The 16,564-nt window shown below is 40.6% G+C and overlaps 2 protein-coding genes across 2 annotated transcripts in view; one reads left to right on the top strand and one right to left on the bottom strand.

The window, feature by feature from the left end:
• The window catches only part of FIG4 (FIG4 phosphoinositide 5-phosphatase), a 122,686-nt gene extending 121,919 nt beyond the window's left edge, over nucleotides 1–767 (bottom strand). Inside the window, exon 1 of the mRNA XM_055330220.1 lies at nucleotides 509–767. Coding sequence (XP_055186195.1) covers nucleotides 509–574 — 66 coding nt within the window. The 5' untranslated portion in view covers nucleotides 575–767. The remainder of the gene's footprint in view (nucleotides 1–508) is intronic.
• An 881-nt stretch (nucleotides 768–1,648) lies between these two features.
• Nucleotides 1,649–16,564, top strand: part of AK9 (adenylate kinase 9) — a 114,149-nt gene continuing 99,233 nt past the window's right edge. Inside the window, exons 1-5 of the mRNA XM_055330350.1 lie at nucleotides 1,649–1,670; nucleotides 10,652–10,779; nucleotides 12,312–12,375; nucleotides 13,753–13,805; nucleotides 13,907–14,003. Coding sequence (XP_055186325.1) covers nucleotides 10,663–10,779; nucleotides 12,312–12,375; nucleotides 13,753–13,805; nucleotides 13,907–14,003 — 331 coding nt within the window. The 5' untranslated portion in view covers nucleotides 1,649–1,670; nucleotides 10,652–10,662. The remainder of the gene's footprint in view (nucleotides 1,671–10,651; nucleotides 10,780–12,311; nucleotides 12,376–13,752; nucleotides 13,806–13,906; nucleotides 14,004–16,564) is intronic.

Here is a 16,564-nt window from a genome sequence, read left to right as displayed (position 1 = left end):
ATGCTGGGATTAGGGACCTGGGGAGGGGGATCTGGGATTAGGGACCTGGGGAGGGGGATCTGGGATTAGGGACCTGGGGAGGGGGGATGCTGGGATTAGGGACCCGGGGAGGGGGATCTGGGATTAGGGACCTGGGGAGGGGGGGATGCTGGGATTAGGGACCCGAGGAGGGGGATGCTGGGATTAGGGACCTGGGGAGGGTGATGCTGGGATTAGGGACCCAGGGAGGGGGGATGCTGGGATTAGGGACCCGGGGAGGGTGATGCTGGGATTAGGGACCCGGGGAGGGGGGATGCTGGGATTAGGGACCCGGGGAGGGGGGATGCTGGGATTAGGGACCCGGGGAGAGGGGGGGATGCTGGGATTAGGGACCCGGGGAGAGGGGGGATGCTGGGATTAGGAACCCGGGGAGGGGTGATGCTGGGATTAGGGACCCAGGGAGGGGGATGCTGCACCGCCACACCCCCCGCCCCGCGCCGCGCCCCACTGCGCCCCGCCGGGAACTTACAGCTCTGGTCTCATACAGAACCAGCTTCTGGACGGAGCTGATGATGGGGGCGGCGGCCGTGGGCATGGTCGGAGGAAGGGGGGGCTCCCCTACAGGGCACCAGGCCGCGGCCCAGCTGCGGCAGCCTCCAGACTGCCCTCCGGAGGCCCGCGGAGAGGACACCTCAGACCCCCGACCTCCAGCCCGACAAGCACCCCTCGGGCACCACACAAACAAGACCGGGGCCCAGCTCAGGTGCTTCCGGATCCCGGCTCCCCACCTCCAGCCAAGCCCCGCCCCGGGCACGTCGGGGGCGGGGCTGGAGGATCTACCGTAGAGAGGGCGTGAAGAGGCTCCCGGAGCCTGCGTGCTGCCGAGGCCGGAAGCCAAGGGCGCCATTTTGGATGCGGGCAGGGGAAAAAGTGGGCGGGGTTAAAGTCGCGCGGTTAGCGTAGGCTCTCGGTTATCTGGTCCTCCTCCTTTGGAAAGGGGGACGGTTTGATGGGTTGGTTCTTTTGAAGCATTTCTCCGAATTGTAGCTAGGTCCATTCGAAGCTGTTTTTTTTTTTTTTTTTCCCCTGCCTACCTCTGCCTTTTATTGTCCTGGAAGCCTATCTGATAGCCCTTCACCGAGAGTCGGTGTCTTTCCCCTGGCATCTCTTTGTTATCCTGAAATTTCAACCTGGATGAAAAATCAACAAAATCCATCGTGTCCTGAAGTTGTGTGGTTCAAGGAATTTTTTTTAGATCATCTCTTTTTTTTTTAGATCATCTTTAAAAAAATAAAATAAAATAAAAATCACCTGAAGTTGCACAATTTGGGCGGACCTTGCCACAGATTTGTGGCTGAGACGGGCCATTTGTAAACTCTACCGATGGACTGCCGAGTGTAGCGCGCCGTGCGGGTTAAAATAAGGTTTCTCCCATCGGATGTGTGTGAACTTGGTGGGTAGGGTGCATACCCTCTCTAATCATCACCTTCTGTGTTTGTGAAAAGGAATGTGTTACAAAGTTAGGGGCGAAAGTGAATAGGTAAGACTCTAAGAAATGAATGAATGCCAGCCCCGCCTCCCGAGGCGGAGTCTCCCAAGAGGCCCTGCGCCGTGCACCTGCGGGGGTTTCCTAGGCAACCGGTGCACCGACCGCCGGGCTGGGGAGGCGCCGGCGGGTTCTGCGGGGCCGGGTAAGTGGGGGTCCTCGCCCCCGCCCCCAACTCCGTCTGTATCAGTTGGGTGCAACCTCACCTCCTGCAGGGACCGCAGACCAATTCCTTTTCTTACGAAACTGAAACTTTGGGATCTCTGGGTAAATTGCTTTTTAAAAACATTTTTTTCCCAGGGTGTTTAAAAAATGTGTCTATTTAAATTCAATTTGGCAACATACAGCATCACACCCAGTGCTCATCCCAGCAAGTGCCCTCCTCCTGAGTGCCCGTCACCCAGTTACCCAACTCCTCCCCCCACCTCCCCTTCTGCAACCCTTTGTTCGTTTCCCAGAGTTAGGGGTCTCTTATGGTTTGTCTTCCTCTCTAAATGTTCTCCACTCAGTTCCCCTGCTTTCCCTTATAATCCCTTTCACTATTTCCTATATTCCCCGTATGAGTGAGACCATATGTGGGTAAATTACTTTTTTATTTATTTATTTATTTATTTATTTATTTATTTATTTATTTATTTATTTAGTAAATTACTTTTAAAACCATCTTCCCACCCAACGACTGTCTTCATTCCCCAGATACTGAGCACCTGCTATGAGAGTATAAGGCGTTGCCCAAACAGAAGTGCTAGGTCTCCCAGGAGATGGGCCGCCTGTAAACTGCAGAACCCTCTGCTAGAAAAAAAAAAAAAAAAAAAAAAAGAACCCTCTGCTAGGGATTTTTGTCAACCACTAAAAATGTGAGGGGACTTTTAAAAATTCTATTGAATTATGGTATAAACACATAACACAGTGTGATAGTACAGATTATGTTACCTAACAGTGAGATGTTAGAGATTATATCTGAAATTTAAAGTTGAGAAACTACCAAATTTTTTAAATAAGTGTTTAATTGTTATTTTAATTTTCTTTCATAGTTTGGTCCTACTTTTACCAAGAACTAGAAAGATGGTCATGTCAGTTCTGGCATTTTACATTGACTTGGATCTTTGAACTGGGAAGAATATTTCATTCTGTTTTGTTTCATAAATGGAAACCAATTCTTCTGAGTATGAGTATTAAGTACTTGCACTATGCTTTTCTTTAGGATAACAACTCTTAAAATATCTGTTGAATTCTGGTTTCCAGTATTTAGTTTCCAACTATTATATCATACTGTAATATAGCACTTCCATTTGAACATTGTCTTAGTTATGGTTCACCCAGCAGCAGATCCTGAGACAGAAATTCGAGGGCAAGTGCCTTGTGTGGTGGGAAGTAATCCCAGGAAACAGCATCAGTAAGCAAAAGGAAGCTGATTAAGGGAATATTATCAAGCAAATTTCTCTGTGGGATGAATTCACTGGAGAATCCTGAGATGTATATCTCAGAGTATTTCACCCTTAAGGGCAAAAGAGCTGGAGGATTTATTCACCAACTCCCATCAGTTATTGTCTGAGGCCTGCTTTGTCAGAACCTTAATTCCCTGGAACTTCCCATCTGCCCTGTGCTCGGGCCCACTGGATATGGCAGCTGGAAAGAACCCTTTGGCAGAGGGTCACACATGCTAGCACTTGGAAGTCAGGCTGGCCATGCACGGGAAAGGTACCTATCAACTAATAGCACCTGCTACATTCCAACCTTTGTACTACTCGTATCCACCCTTCCCCCATATAAGTTCACACCATCCCCTCACCAATTCTTCATGGTGGCGGCCGGTCCCGGTTTCTAAAAGAAAAGGACTTGGGATCCCTGGGTGGCGCAGCGGTTTGGCGCCTGCCTTTGGCTCAGGGCGCGATCCTGGAGACCCGGGATCGAATCCCATATCGGGCTCCCGGTGCATGGAGCCTGCTTCTCCCTCTGCCTGTGTCTCTGCCTCTCTCTCTCTGTGACTATCATAAATAAATAAATTAAAAAAATTTAAAAAAAAAAAAAATAAAATAAAATAAAATAAAAGAAAAGGACTTAGTAAAAGATGATTAGTGGGACAAGCTACAGAATCCACTACTGCAATTAATCCTAGGCCTGTAACTGAGAATTCATCACTTCTGTGCTCTACCACTCATTCTAGATTTCCCTTACCCTTGGCCAGCACTTCTGCTGGTCTCAGTTGTTTTCTTAGTATGGTAGCCAGCCTTTATCCCAGAGGGGTATAACCCCCCTGTTACCATGACTTTGTCAGATTGTGCTTGCTATAATCATCACAAGAGGCGTCTTAGAGAAACCCCTGGGTTCAAGACCTGTATCTCCCTGCGCCAAGTATGTAGCAGCAACCCTATCCTCAGCTGCCAGTGCAGTAACTCCTAATGGGCATGGGGAGCCACATATGACCAGGCAGCAGTTTTAGATTCAGTGAAACCTAACAAAGGGGGTCCCCCGATAGAAGCCTCTCTCTTGCATCAATCAAAATCAGGACCTGCAGTCCAGCAGAGCCTGAAGTCATAGGGAAAGGTGGTACAAATTCATGTCAATCACTGAGAATGGTGGTAGGACAGACCATTCCTAACCCTAAGTTCAAAACATATTTCGCATCTTGAAGTAGTATCTCAATCCCACACAATCCCAAATGGAGCTCTACTTGTACCCTTAAGAGGCCACTCCAATATTCTGTGAGACCAGCAGGTTCTGGATGAAGTGTGATATGGGGTAGAATCAGTGGATCCTTCTTATCATAGCTCCTTTACTATAAAGAGGGTCCTTTGATCCAAGGCAATATTGTATGGGATCTCATTGTGATAAATGAGACACACTCCAAACCCTCAGATAGTGGTGCTGGCCAGGCGCTGTGGGCAGGGAAGGCATACCCATACTAAGGTGCCCTCTTCAAGGCAAAGGGGTGCCATGTGATCAGTTTGTCACTGAGTGGATATATCATCATCCTGTGGGGTTAGCCTCAGTCTGCTGCAGACAGGTGGGCTATTCAGTGGCCTTGCTGTTGAGCCTATGCATGGCTTCCATTGCTTCCATCCCTACAATTATGCCTCCTCCATTCATGAGCCCATTTTGGAAGCACTGAAGTGACCAGGGATAAACACTGGCTGGCGTGTACTGGATAACCATCCTGCTTTGTGAGATACAAAAGTCCATATTTTGTGTCCACTCGTGTTTGTTTTCTATGTGGCATAACGAAATTACATGGGCCCTCCACTCAGGGTCTCACAGGGCTGCAGTCATGGTGTTGGTTGAGCTGCATTTTCATCTGGAGGCTCTACTAGGGAAGAGCTTTCTTCCAAGCTCATTTAGATTGTTGGCAAAATTCATCTCTTTGTGGTTGTAGGACTGACGTCCTACTTTTCTTACTGGCTAGTGTCCAGGGGCTGTTCTCAGTGACTGGAAGCCACCCACTGTTCCTTGCCATGCAGTCCTTTCACAACATGGCAGCTTAATTCAAAGCCAACTAGAAGTCTCTCCAACGTGCTCAATGAGATCTTATATAATATAATGTAATCATGAGAATAATATTTCTAATACTTTTGCTAGATTTAGAAGCAAGTCACAGATGCCATCCACACATAAGGGAAAGAAATAATCACACAAAGATGTGACTTTTTAGGGGTCACCCTAGAGTGTGTTTGCTACACCCCTCTCATAGTTTCATTCATATGCCTCTTCCCCAGAACTCTGTTTACCTTTTCTTTCAATTTTATTCCTCTCAGATCCTTGACCAAACCATTCAGTTGTCCTCCAAACTGAGGACTTAGGAATACTGTTTAAATCTGCCCACAAGGAACATTTCCCCTAAACATCATCACTCAGGGCTATGCCTGAGTGGGATTAAAGTCTGGAAGTATTCCACTTACGGTTTTCACCAATATATTATGGTTCATTCGTGATTTTTAAAAATTTTCTATCAGCTCTTCCTAGGGAATACCATATGAAGTGTGAACTGGAAGAGACATTGGTGAGCAAGAGATAGATGACATGGGGTCTGGGCTGCTTATTTATGAAACTTACTTGTACCCTCCAGACTTACTTAGAACTGATCCCAATGTTCCATTTTTATCATTTGGTGGCCTGCTGCTATGCCTGCCCAACTTCAAGACTTGATCTGACATACTCAGCTCATGATGGGCACTTCCGGTTGCATAGTCACCTGATGTCCCATGGCCAGGCATTCACTCTCTCCGAGAGCCCAGAGCATTGCCAAGAGCTGCTTTTTGAACAGAGGATGCTTCTCTGCTGCAGACAGCCATGATCTACACTGAGAGTTTCTGTTGTGGCTTTGCTAAGACTCCAAAAGTATTCTTACCTACTATAAGTACCTCCCTATAGCATCATGGGATCTGGGCAGGTATATGGCCCAAGAGGCAGGCCTCTGGTACCATACACTAAAACTGTTGCAGAGCTCTCTCTTGCTCTGAGCTTCACTCAAAACTAACAGCTTTCCAAGTCATCCATTAAATGGATCAGAACTAGAAACTTATAAATACTGCACCTCTTTCTTTCAGAGGTAGAATGTGTAAGGTACAATAACTTGTCTTTTACCTTCGAAAGAATATCTCAGGATGACCCAGACCACTGGCCTTTTAAAACCTCACCAAAGAAAAAAAAAAAATAAATAAATAAATAAAAAAAACCTCACCAAAGTAACAGGCCTTTAAATCTTTGTAGATTTATCTTCCACTTTCTGCTGTTCATGTGTCTTACAAAGGCATCCAGAACACTTCCCGCTTCCTGCTCACCCAATATTGTAGATCAACAAGATCCCTTTGTACTATATTTGCTACAAAGAAGGAGAGTTCTGGAATAAAATTGAATGTTCCTTGCTGACTGTTCTAAGTGAATACAAACTGCTTCTAATCTTCTTTTCTGATAGGGATTTAAAAAAAATACATTTGCCAGATGAGTAACTACATAGCAAGTACAAGAAGCTATGTCTAGCTCGTAAAGGTCTCATGGGCACAATAGTTACAAATGGCGCTATCACTTGGTTAAGTTTTCAGTAGTCCACCATCATTTGTCATGATCTATCTGGTTTTCTCAAAAAGCCACACTGGAGAATTAAGCAGGGCTATGATCTTTTAAGTAGTTTTGGGTAGCACCCTTCCATATTGTTCATTCAGAATGGATTACTATTATTTATCTGGCCCAGGGGCCATGGTAAGCAGTTTCATGAGCTTCCCCCTGGCTTCGCTACCACATTGGTTCTTACTCCATAGGCAGGGAATCGCTGGAAAGGTTTTGCCAGCTGCACTCCCCTTACATATTCAGGGACCAGGAAAATAACCACAAAGTAGTCCTGCAGATCCTGCAGCGTAAGACAAACTTAAACCAAGACTCCAATTACTTCTGGTTCTCCATTTGCTTTCACTATTACAGAGGGTCATGATGGCATTTTGAAGCCACTGTGTTGGTGTCAGCTCAGACCCTGTGTCCTATTGTCCTTGAAAGAGGAGGATGGTCCCATTTCCTCAGTGTGTATTCTCAGTTAATGGTTGTAGCTTCTCTTGGAGAAGGATTGAGGAATCCCCATTGTGAATACTCATTACGGTATTGTAGGGTCTATTCTCAAGAGCTCCTTGCCTCTCCTTCAATAAATGGGCTTTGGAGCCAGGAACTGGGAAAGGAATCAAAATTTTCCACTGTGGCTGCTGGAATCAGCCTTTGACTCACTTCCCTTCCCCTTCATCCTTTTTAGAAATGTAAGTTCATCAACATTTTCATTGACTGCTCATCTGTTTCACCCCTAAAAATTCTGTGGCTTATCAGCCATCACCACAGGTCTCTGGGAGGTCTTGCTGGTTGCCATGCTGGACATGCTGGACATGCTGTCCATTCTAGCAATTATACCTACTTAGCCTCTGATGGTTAAGTGCTGCCATCTGGCCTCTGCTCTTCCAGACCCTGTCATCCCCACTGAAACACCAGACCCCAGTATCAGAGCAGCCTTTCCCCCTGCCTTCAATCCTGGCCTACAAAAGATAGCCACCCCTGAGCTTATTAATGATACTAGTGCCCCCTACTAGTTCATTCCTTATAGCCTTAATGAAGGGAATGTCCTCCGGCCATCCCAAAGAGCAGAGTTGGCTGGTGCAATCTCTGGTCTCAGTTAACATGTCCTCATTTAACAAATCCATTTAACATGTCACCTCTGTGACCCTTTGACACCCTACTCCACCCTCTGCTCTCTAGAGGTATAGGTTAAGTAAGGACAAGAGGCTATTTTCTGCACAAATGCAGTAAGCACAGCAAACTTAACTTCTTCTGCTGAGATGTAACTGCAGACCGACTGCTAGATGGGTGGAATGGGGGGGGGTTCCCCTGGGCAGTCCTCAGTTGAGGCTCTCTATCAGGATGTCTAAGGTCCATCTTCTTACTACTCATGCCTAGTTTCCTGCCTACCACAGGTAATCCTGGGGTTCAGAGTACTTAGACCCCCACCTAAATGTTCCATTGCAGGCCTTAGGGCCCTGATTTTAGTGCACTTAATACTTTTTAATAAATGTACCATCTCTCTAAAAGGTTTAAATGCATTTTCTTCTTTATAACTACATTTTATAGCAGCATTACTTATTTTTTGGTGCTAAAAATAACTTGCAGTTTTAGTTCTTTTGTCATGAAGTTTTCATCTCAATCTTTTCAATGTACTAGTAGTAATTCTTCCTATGTTTTGTTTCATAATGATATTTTAAAATAATATTGGTATATTAAGCCTATTTGAATATTCTTAAATTCCACAGAGACATATAATCATACTCCATTTACCTGGAAGCATATAGCCCCCCAAATCCATTTTCATCATTCCATGAACAGTGTCCCAGACCACTGGGACATAGTTTTGTTCCATTTTTGAAATATGCTTATTAAAGTCATTATGTAAGTTTTTTGTAATTTTCCATTAAGGGCTTATATATCTTTTATAATATTTAATCCTGGTTACTTTATTATTTTGCTGCAAAGATAAGTCTTTTTATCATTAGTTACAGTTTCTAGCAATTCATGCTGTATAGAAATGCAATTGAATTTTGTATAATTTTGAATCCAGCAAATTGGATTACCAGATTAATTCTCAGAATTTACCTGTAATATATTTGTTTCCTATGTAGACAATCACATCAACTGGGAATAATTACAGTTTTCTTTCTCTAGTCTTATTATGACCTAAAAAGAAAATTTTTAATATTTAGTCATTAAATGTAATTTTTGTCTTTTGTTATACCTTTTATTAGGTTAAAGAAATTCCCTTCTATTCCTAGTTGCTAAGAGATTTATTTTTTATTAATCATTAAAGGGTGTTGATTGTCTCATACTTTTTCTACATCTATTAAAATGATCATACAGTTTTCTCTTTTAATATGTTAAATTAAATCCTCATATTAAGCCAGTCTTGAGTTCCTGGGGAAAGCCCAACTTGGTCATGATGTTACTATCTTATCACAATTTGCTCGATTCAGTTACCTAATATTAAGATTTTTAAAATCTTGTTCATGAATGAAATTGGTACATAATTTTGCTTTTTCACACTCTTCTCTGATTTAGGTAAAGGTTCTATAAGACTGATAAACTGTTGTAAGAAGTCTCCACTTTATCTTTTCTCTGAAAGAGTGTCTATAAGATTGTAAGTCTTGGAACTCTTTGAAAAACCATATGGTTTTCCTAATGGCTATAGAACCAGTCAGATTTTCTCTTTTTTTCTTGAGAAGCTGATTTTTGTAAGAATTTATCAATTTTGTTTAAGTTTTCAAATTTATTTGGGATAACTTTGTTTATGATATACTTGAATTATCTGTATTATATCTATAGCATTGTTATCTTTGTAGCCCTTCCTCCTTTCTGTGTCTAATATTGCTTGGTCAAGTAAACAATAAATCAATAAGCATTATGGAAGATTTAAGCATAAAATTCACAAAGTTGATGTAAACCTCATTTGAAGAGTACTATATCAAATAAACATAAATCACATATCCTTTTCAAGGAGTTTTTAATATAGTAGGCCATAAGGCAAACCTCAACAAACTTCAAAACGTTAATATACCATGGAGAATATTCTCTGATTAATGACCATTAGAAACAAAAAAACAACAAAATCTTAGTTTCAAAATATAAAAAAACACACTTTTAAGAAACTGATGTGTAATATTGTTTAATTGTGCCTACTATATTCTTTATCATTCTTGACAGAGCTTTCTATTTATACGTTTTTTCAAAATACTGGTATGTATCTTTGGTGATCCTCTCTATATTTGTTTGTTTTATATTTTGTTAACTTTTAAAATATATTTTTCTGTTTTTCCTGGGTTTTTTTACCCCAACATCTTAAAAGTGGTGAGCTCATCTCATGTACTTTTCAGACTTTCTTTGGTTCTAATCTATTTAAGCCTTCTCAGTACTACTTCAGCTATATCTCCTTAGTTTTGTTATGTATATATTTTTTTTTCAGCTTCACATATTTTCTAATTTCCATTCAGATTTCTGTTAGAGCCATTAGTAGTCCCTACACATACATATACATATACATACATATATGTGCATCTGTGTAACACATATATATGAATGCATATATAACATTTATTTTGATCTTTAATTGAATACATACATCATAACATATATGTTTATGTATGTATATATGTATTTTTCCTTAATTTAGTCTTTCAGAAACTCTTTGGTTTAGCTATCTTTTGTATGACATATAGCTAGATTTTGCTTTTTGTCTCAAACTAAGAGCCTGCTATTTTTTTAAAATATTTTATTTATTTATTCATGAGAGACATGGAGAGAGAGAGGCAGAGACATAGGCAGAGGGAGAAGCAGGCTCCTGCGGGGAGCCCCATGTGGGACTCGATCCTAGAACCCCAGGATCATGACCTGAGACAAAAGCAGCTGCTCAACCATGGAGCCACCCAGGTGCCCCAAGCTGGTATTGTTTTAATAGATAAGTTTAATTTATTTGTAAGTATCAGCCAAATCCTGTTTAGTGGTGTGGAGTGGCTTCTGGACTAAGTAAATTCTCGGGGTATTCTCATTCTCCCTAACCTGCCTGCCTCTTCCAGCTAAATTAGTCACTAACAATCTTACTCTTTCTTATTATAGTGTTTTATATTATGAATTCTCAAGAGGAAATAGAAGAGCATTCTTTTGCAGACATATTTAATGAAGATGAAGCTGAATATAACTTTTTGCTGTCTAAACCTGTTTGCTTCGTTATATTTGGGAAACCAGTAAGTTATCTCTTATTATTATTTACTATATTTTTTTGATTTTTAAAATTAAAAAATTCATAATATTGTGTTACCATACAAGAATGAAAACCACAGTGTGCTAATTTTTTTGACTGTTAGACTTTCGTTGTATGACTTCAAACCTGATATAATATTGTTTGTAAGCTTTATCTTGTCTTATGCACTGTAATTGAAAAGAACCTACATTGTATGTATCTTTGTTTTCATATTAGGAAGAAATTGAACTTATCAAAGCATTGCACCATGACAACTGTTAGTCTGTGATCCAAGGTTATTTCAAACATAGTTTGCATATAAAACTTCCTGTGAAATTTGTTGTAAGGCTCTCTCGGTATGTGAAAGTAGAACACTACAGAGACAAACTGGGGCTCTCTCCTTAATATTTGAAGCTATTGAGACACAATGTGCTTTTACTTTGCCCACAGTGTGTTCAAGGACCTATATGTTGTCTTCCCACAAAATAAGAAGAAACCAAAAATGACTGACATAAGATAGCCTGCCTTTCCAGGCATTTCTAGTAAGGACCTCTAGATAAGAGGTATTTTCAGTCATTGAGCTAGTTGGTAGTTACCATTAGAGAGCCTGAGCTGGTTATTAAAGAGCCTCTTCAGAACAGCAGAGACTAAGGGCTGGATCCCATCCTTGATTTAATTTAATTGATTTATGTAGACCCTGGAATAGGTACCAAAAAATGGTTCCAATAACTTTTCATTATGTTTCTTTACATATAATAGAGTTTTAAAAGTCAACAGTGAGAGCAGTTGTCACAGGGTCAAGTACAGAGAGCAGCACAGGGTCAAGTGCTACTTCGTTAAAGTGATCTTTTGTCTTTAAAATATGATACTTTTCAAGGATGTCCATGAAGAAGGAATAGTTTTGTTCTTAGAAGTTACTAAGTGGAAGTCTGTTGAAACATTCATGATTAGAAACTTAGAAAGGAGATAAAGTGATGGACTTCAATATAGTCACAATGATATGTATTCAAAATTACAGAATTTGACAATCAAAAGAGGACAGTATCTGGAATGCAATGCCATAATGGTACAGCTGCCTGGTTTCAGGGCTATTTTCTTAATTTAAAAAAATGTTATTTAAATCACTTCAGGGACGCCTGGGTGGCTCCGTGGTTGAGCGTCTGCCTTCAGCGCAGGGCATGATTCCAGGGTCCCGAATTAAGTCCCACATCTGGTTCCCTGCGGGGAGCCTGCTTCTCCCTCTGCCTGTGTCTCTGCCTCTCTCTGTGTCTCTCCTGAATGAATGAATGAATGAATGAATGAATGAATAAATAAATAAATAAATAACTTCAAAAAATGTGGCAAATGTGACAATTAGTAGAGGAAAATTAAGCTATAAATATCTAGGGTCTGCTGTTCATTTATTTTGTGGACAAAAAATTTGTTTGATAATATTCTTGTATTGAAACCATCAATAGAGTCTTTTAAAATGAGAATAACTATTTCACTGGCAAATGCCTGTCCTTTTGGGTTTTAAATAACATCTTTCTTTTTAAGGGAGTTGGGAAGACAACCTTAGCTCATCAGATAACACAGGCATGGAAATGTATTCGTGTAGAAGGTAAATTTTACCTTTCCCCCCCAATATTTTGTTATAAAAATTTTCAAATATGCATAAAAATGTAAAGAATACACCATCTATATTCTATGTTTAACATTTTGTTATAATTGCTTTATCATACATCACTATCAACCTAGTAAATATTATCTTCATAATAGCATCAGACATATTTTTCCTTTTTGGTTAGTCTCCGTTTTGTTCATAGAAGTTAGGATGGTTTATGAAATGTCTTTGACTCCTTTCTACTTCCTCTAATTCTCTAATTCCCTCATTTAGAACTATTGGGTACATGTGTGTTTGAGGGTGTCTCCTTATGAAAGATGAGAAGGAACTCTCACAGCTGCTCTTGAGAGCATTTTTCAAGACTTAATTATTTTCAATGATATTTATTATTTTGCTTTGCATCTTTTGCAGTATATAATATGAGGACTGTTGTCTTTATATAAAATATTCTTTTAATCGATAAGACTACTTATGTCATAATAGAAAAATAAGCAAAAGAATGAATCGGCAATTCATAAAAGTAGAAATAAAAATAGACAAATATAAGAAAAGAGATTTTTTTTTAGAAAAAGAGAGTTTGACCTTATTGTTATTCAAAGAAATGCTAATTAAAATAACACTGATCCACATTCGCCTATCAAATTGATAAGAAATCTTTAAAGTTTCTATAATCATTTTTGGCAAGAATGTTATGAAATGAGGACTCCACGTGCTGTTAGTGAAATTGCAATCTGATACAATTTTGGGGAGAACAATCCATAGATTACTTGCAGCTAGGGACATAATTCAGTTCCTGAATCCAGGATGTCTCCTACAAGGGATGGAATATTTCCTCTTAAACAAGAAACAAATCATTGGAATTCCAGTCTCAGGCCCCCTTTTTCTGATCAGTGTTTATCTATTTTTACCTTTCTTGATGCATACTTTCCTTTTATATAACCAGAGTGCAAAATTAATGGGCTTGGATATAACTTCTATGGCTATAGAAGTATCTGGACTAATAATACTAGTGTATACTTTTGAGGGGCACTTTGCAATTTCCAAATCACAGTCATGTACATAATGTCATTTCATTCTCATGTTCTCTCGTGTACCATACAGGGCATAAGCATGTGAGGTCAAGAGGTATTTAAGAAGTTGGCTTCCTCAATGTCTTTTACCTAGCAAGTGGCAGAGACAAGTTCTCTGTGGGATACATCTGCCTCATGCTTTGGTTAGGCTTAAACAACATGATGCATATAAATGTGCTTTGTAAACTCTTAAAGTGATATACAAACATTAATCTTTGTTACCAGTTATAAAATGCACAGATGTGTTTCTTAATTTGCCAATTATAATATCAGTTCGTGCTAATATTTTGAATTCATATTTTAGCTTTACCAATTTTGGAAGAACAGATGGCCAGTGAAACTGAATCAGGAGTTAAGGTATATCCAAGTTTCAAAGTTATTATGTTTTAAATTTTTTAAAAAAGCTCTGTATCACAAATGTAAATACACTAATGTACACTGTCTTTACTGGTTCTTAGTTGCAATCAATGCTGCTCAGTGGTCAAAGCATTCCAGATGAACTTGTCATAAAGCTAATGTTGGAGAAGCTCAACTCCCTCGAAGTTTCTCACTTTGGTATGTTTATCTTTATAAATCAGTGGCTATCAAAGCACCTTAAAACTTGTGCTTTAGCCGAGGCATGCATATTTTCTGAAGTTGTTCTTTCCTCTGCCCTGATGTGGGAAAATCTCAGAGCCTGAATTCATTTAAGCAGCTTAGATATTTTTATTTGCTTGCTTACTTTCTTTTATTCTTCAGATTCTACATTTGTAAAAAAAAAAAAATTTAAATGATTCAGTCTTCTTTGAGCATTGTGTTATCCAGCAGAAGCATCAACACTGCTATGGCCCTTCTCACAGTGCCAACAGCCTCTGCTGACTGCTTTCCCACTCACTCAGAGTTTTAAAATTTTTTTTAATTTGTATTTATTTATGATAGTCACACACACACAGAGAGGAGAGAGAGAGAGAGAGAGAGAGAGAGAGAGAGAGAGAGGCAGAGACACAGGCAGAGGGAGAAGCAGGCTCCACGCACCGGGAGCCCGATGTGGGACTCGATCCCGGGTCTCCAGGATCGTGCCCTGGGCCAAAGGCAGGCGCCAAACCGCTGCGCCACCCAGGGATCCCTCAGTCAGAGTTTTAATACTGAGTCCTGTCTGTGGCTCACTAGGCTCCACTGCATTAATCCACACTTAAAAGGCAGAAATGGGAACTAGAATGGCACGAGCTTAGCTTCTGGCACCAGCTAGGGGCAAGACTTCCATCTGTTGTCTCAATCTACCTTTTCACTCTGGACCCAAGAAGCCTTGCTGCCATCAAACAGATGCTGAGCAGGGGTTTAGGGCCTAACTTTTCTCAACACAAAGACTGCTAAAGCTCAGAAGGGCTAAACAGAAGAGAAAACCCTATGACATTTGCAAAATAAGGAAGAAGAATAAAGGTGTGCCGGGGAGAAAATTATCTGCCTGAAATAGATTTATTAAACGGAAGAAGAAAAACTTAGCAAGCTGTTTTATATCCTTGGGGTGTAAGAGGACATTGTGACTATTAAGAATACAGGGATAAAAATAAAATGCAGTAAAGCCAAAAACATGATTGCCAAAGCAAATCAGTAGTGGAAGTAGCAAAAGCAGACGTCACTGCAAACTATGTCTGTATCTATATTTATATCTATAGGTAGAAAGATTTCTCTACAGATAGATGATATATAAAACGAACTACATCTATCCATCCATCCATCCATCTATCCATCCATCTCTCTATTATATATGTGTATATGTTAGTCTATCTGTTGCTCAGTGATAAAGATGATGAGCTTAGGAAAACACTCAGAATGTAGGAGGTTAAATGAGTAAAAAGGTAAAAAGAACAATGACCGAATTCCAACACAGGTCAATAAATGATCTCCCAAAGCGTAGTGATTGAAACTGAAGCATGTATACATACAGATAGGCAGGCAATTATCTTCTTGCTTATACTTCATCTCCCCTTACTTCTTGAAAAATTTAGAGTAGTTTACCCACAAAAAGATGTTATAAATGATAAATATTGGTAAAAAGAAGAAGACAAAAATGAAAAAATTAACCTCCTCAGCTGTGCCATTCGTGACACTCTGGCCTGTCAGGTGAGAACCAGGCTCCATGGAAACAACTCGCTTTTGTGCTGCTTCTGCTAGGAAAGAGACCAGGTTTTAAAGTCCTTCCAATATAGATGTCGGCCTGCAGTCCAGGATACCTACAAACAGTTGCACTTGAAATGCCTAATAAGCTGCCCAGGCAGTAGCAGTGATTATACTAATACCAGGGTGGTGCTGGAGAGCACGGCACACAGAGTGCCAAACAGCTTTCTATCATCCCTTTGTAATTCACAGATATTGGGCAGTGTTGTCAGCAGAGGGAATGAGAGGGAGGAATCATGTAATCCCCCTGTCGCTTAGAAGGGGAAGGCATGACCTCTGGAGACTGATGGTCTCTGGAAATGTCCAATCAGGAGGGCTGAGCTGGGAAAGGGTTGAATTCAGTCTAGGGATAGGCCCCTCCACCACAGTACTCATCCTTAAAATGTGTCAGACCAGGGGTTAATGTCAGCCATCACGTCCCAGCGTCTTGACAAGTTTCCAGTAAGGTGGTTAATCAAATGGAGGATAATTTAACAATAGGATCCAAACCAAACCAGGAAAGTCAGAAGTCAGGGCAATGAAAAGCAAAAACAGCAGGAAGTGGCAAGTAGAGAAAGTTCTGGCCCAGTTCCTGAGACAATGCCATGGCTAAATTCTTGCAGGGGTATGTTGGGTTCAAAGAAACTTGACTAGAATGGATGCCTTAGGATACCACCACTGACTCAAAGTCTTTCAAAGACAACAACAAAAGCAAATGAGTAAACCCAGTTGGAAACAAAAGATTATAGTAAGACAGGAGAGAATCATGGTTATAGCTCGTATACCCCAAACCAAGGATAAGAGATCTCCCTTTCTGCCTTTTGAAGTTAAACTACTTAGGATTGCTTCCCTGGATAGCAATCCTGCCCGTAGTTAGCGGAAAGTAAAGTATTTGAAAAAGCTTAGAAGAAGTGCCTAAGGATTTAATGAAATTTTGGATTACTATGATATTTGTTGGTCTGCTTTTGTAAAATAAAAAA

The sequence above is a fragment of the Nyctereutes procyonoides genome, unplaced genomic scaffold (genome assembly GCF_905146905.1).
Source record: "Nyctereutes procyonoides isolate TBG_1078 unplaced genomic scaffold, NYPRO_anot_genome, whole genome shotgun sequence".
Classification (NCBI taxonomy): Eukaryota; Metazoa; Chordata; class Mammalia; order Carnivora; family Canidae; genus Nyctereutes; species Nyctereutes procyonoides.
Note: the sequence above shows the minus strand (reverse complement) of the source record. Positions and strands in the feature narration are given on the sequence as shown.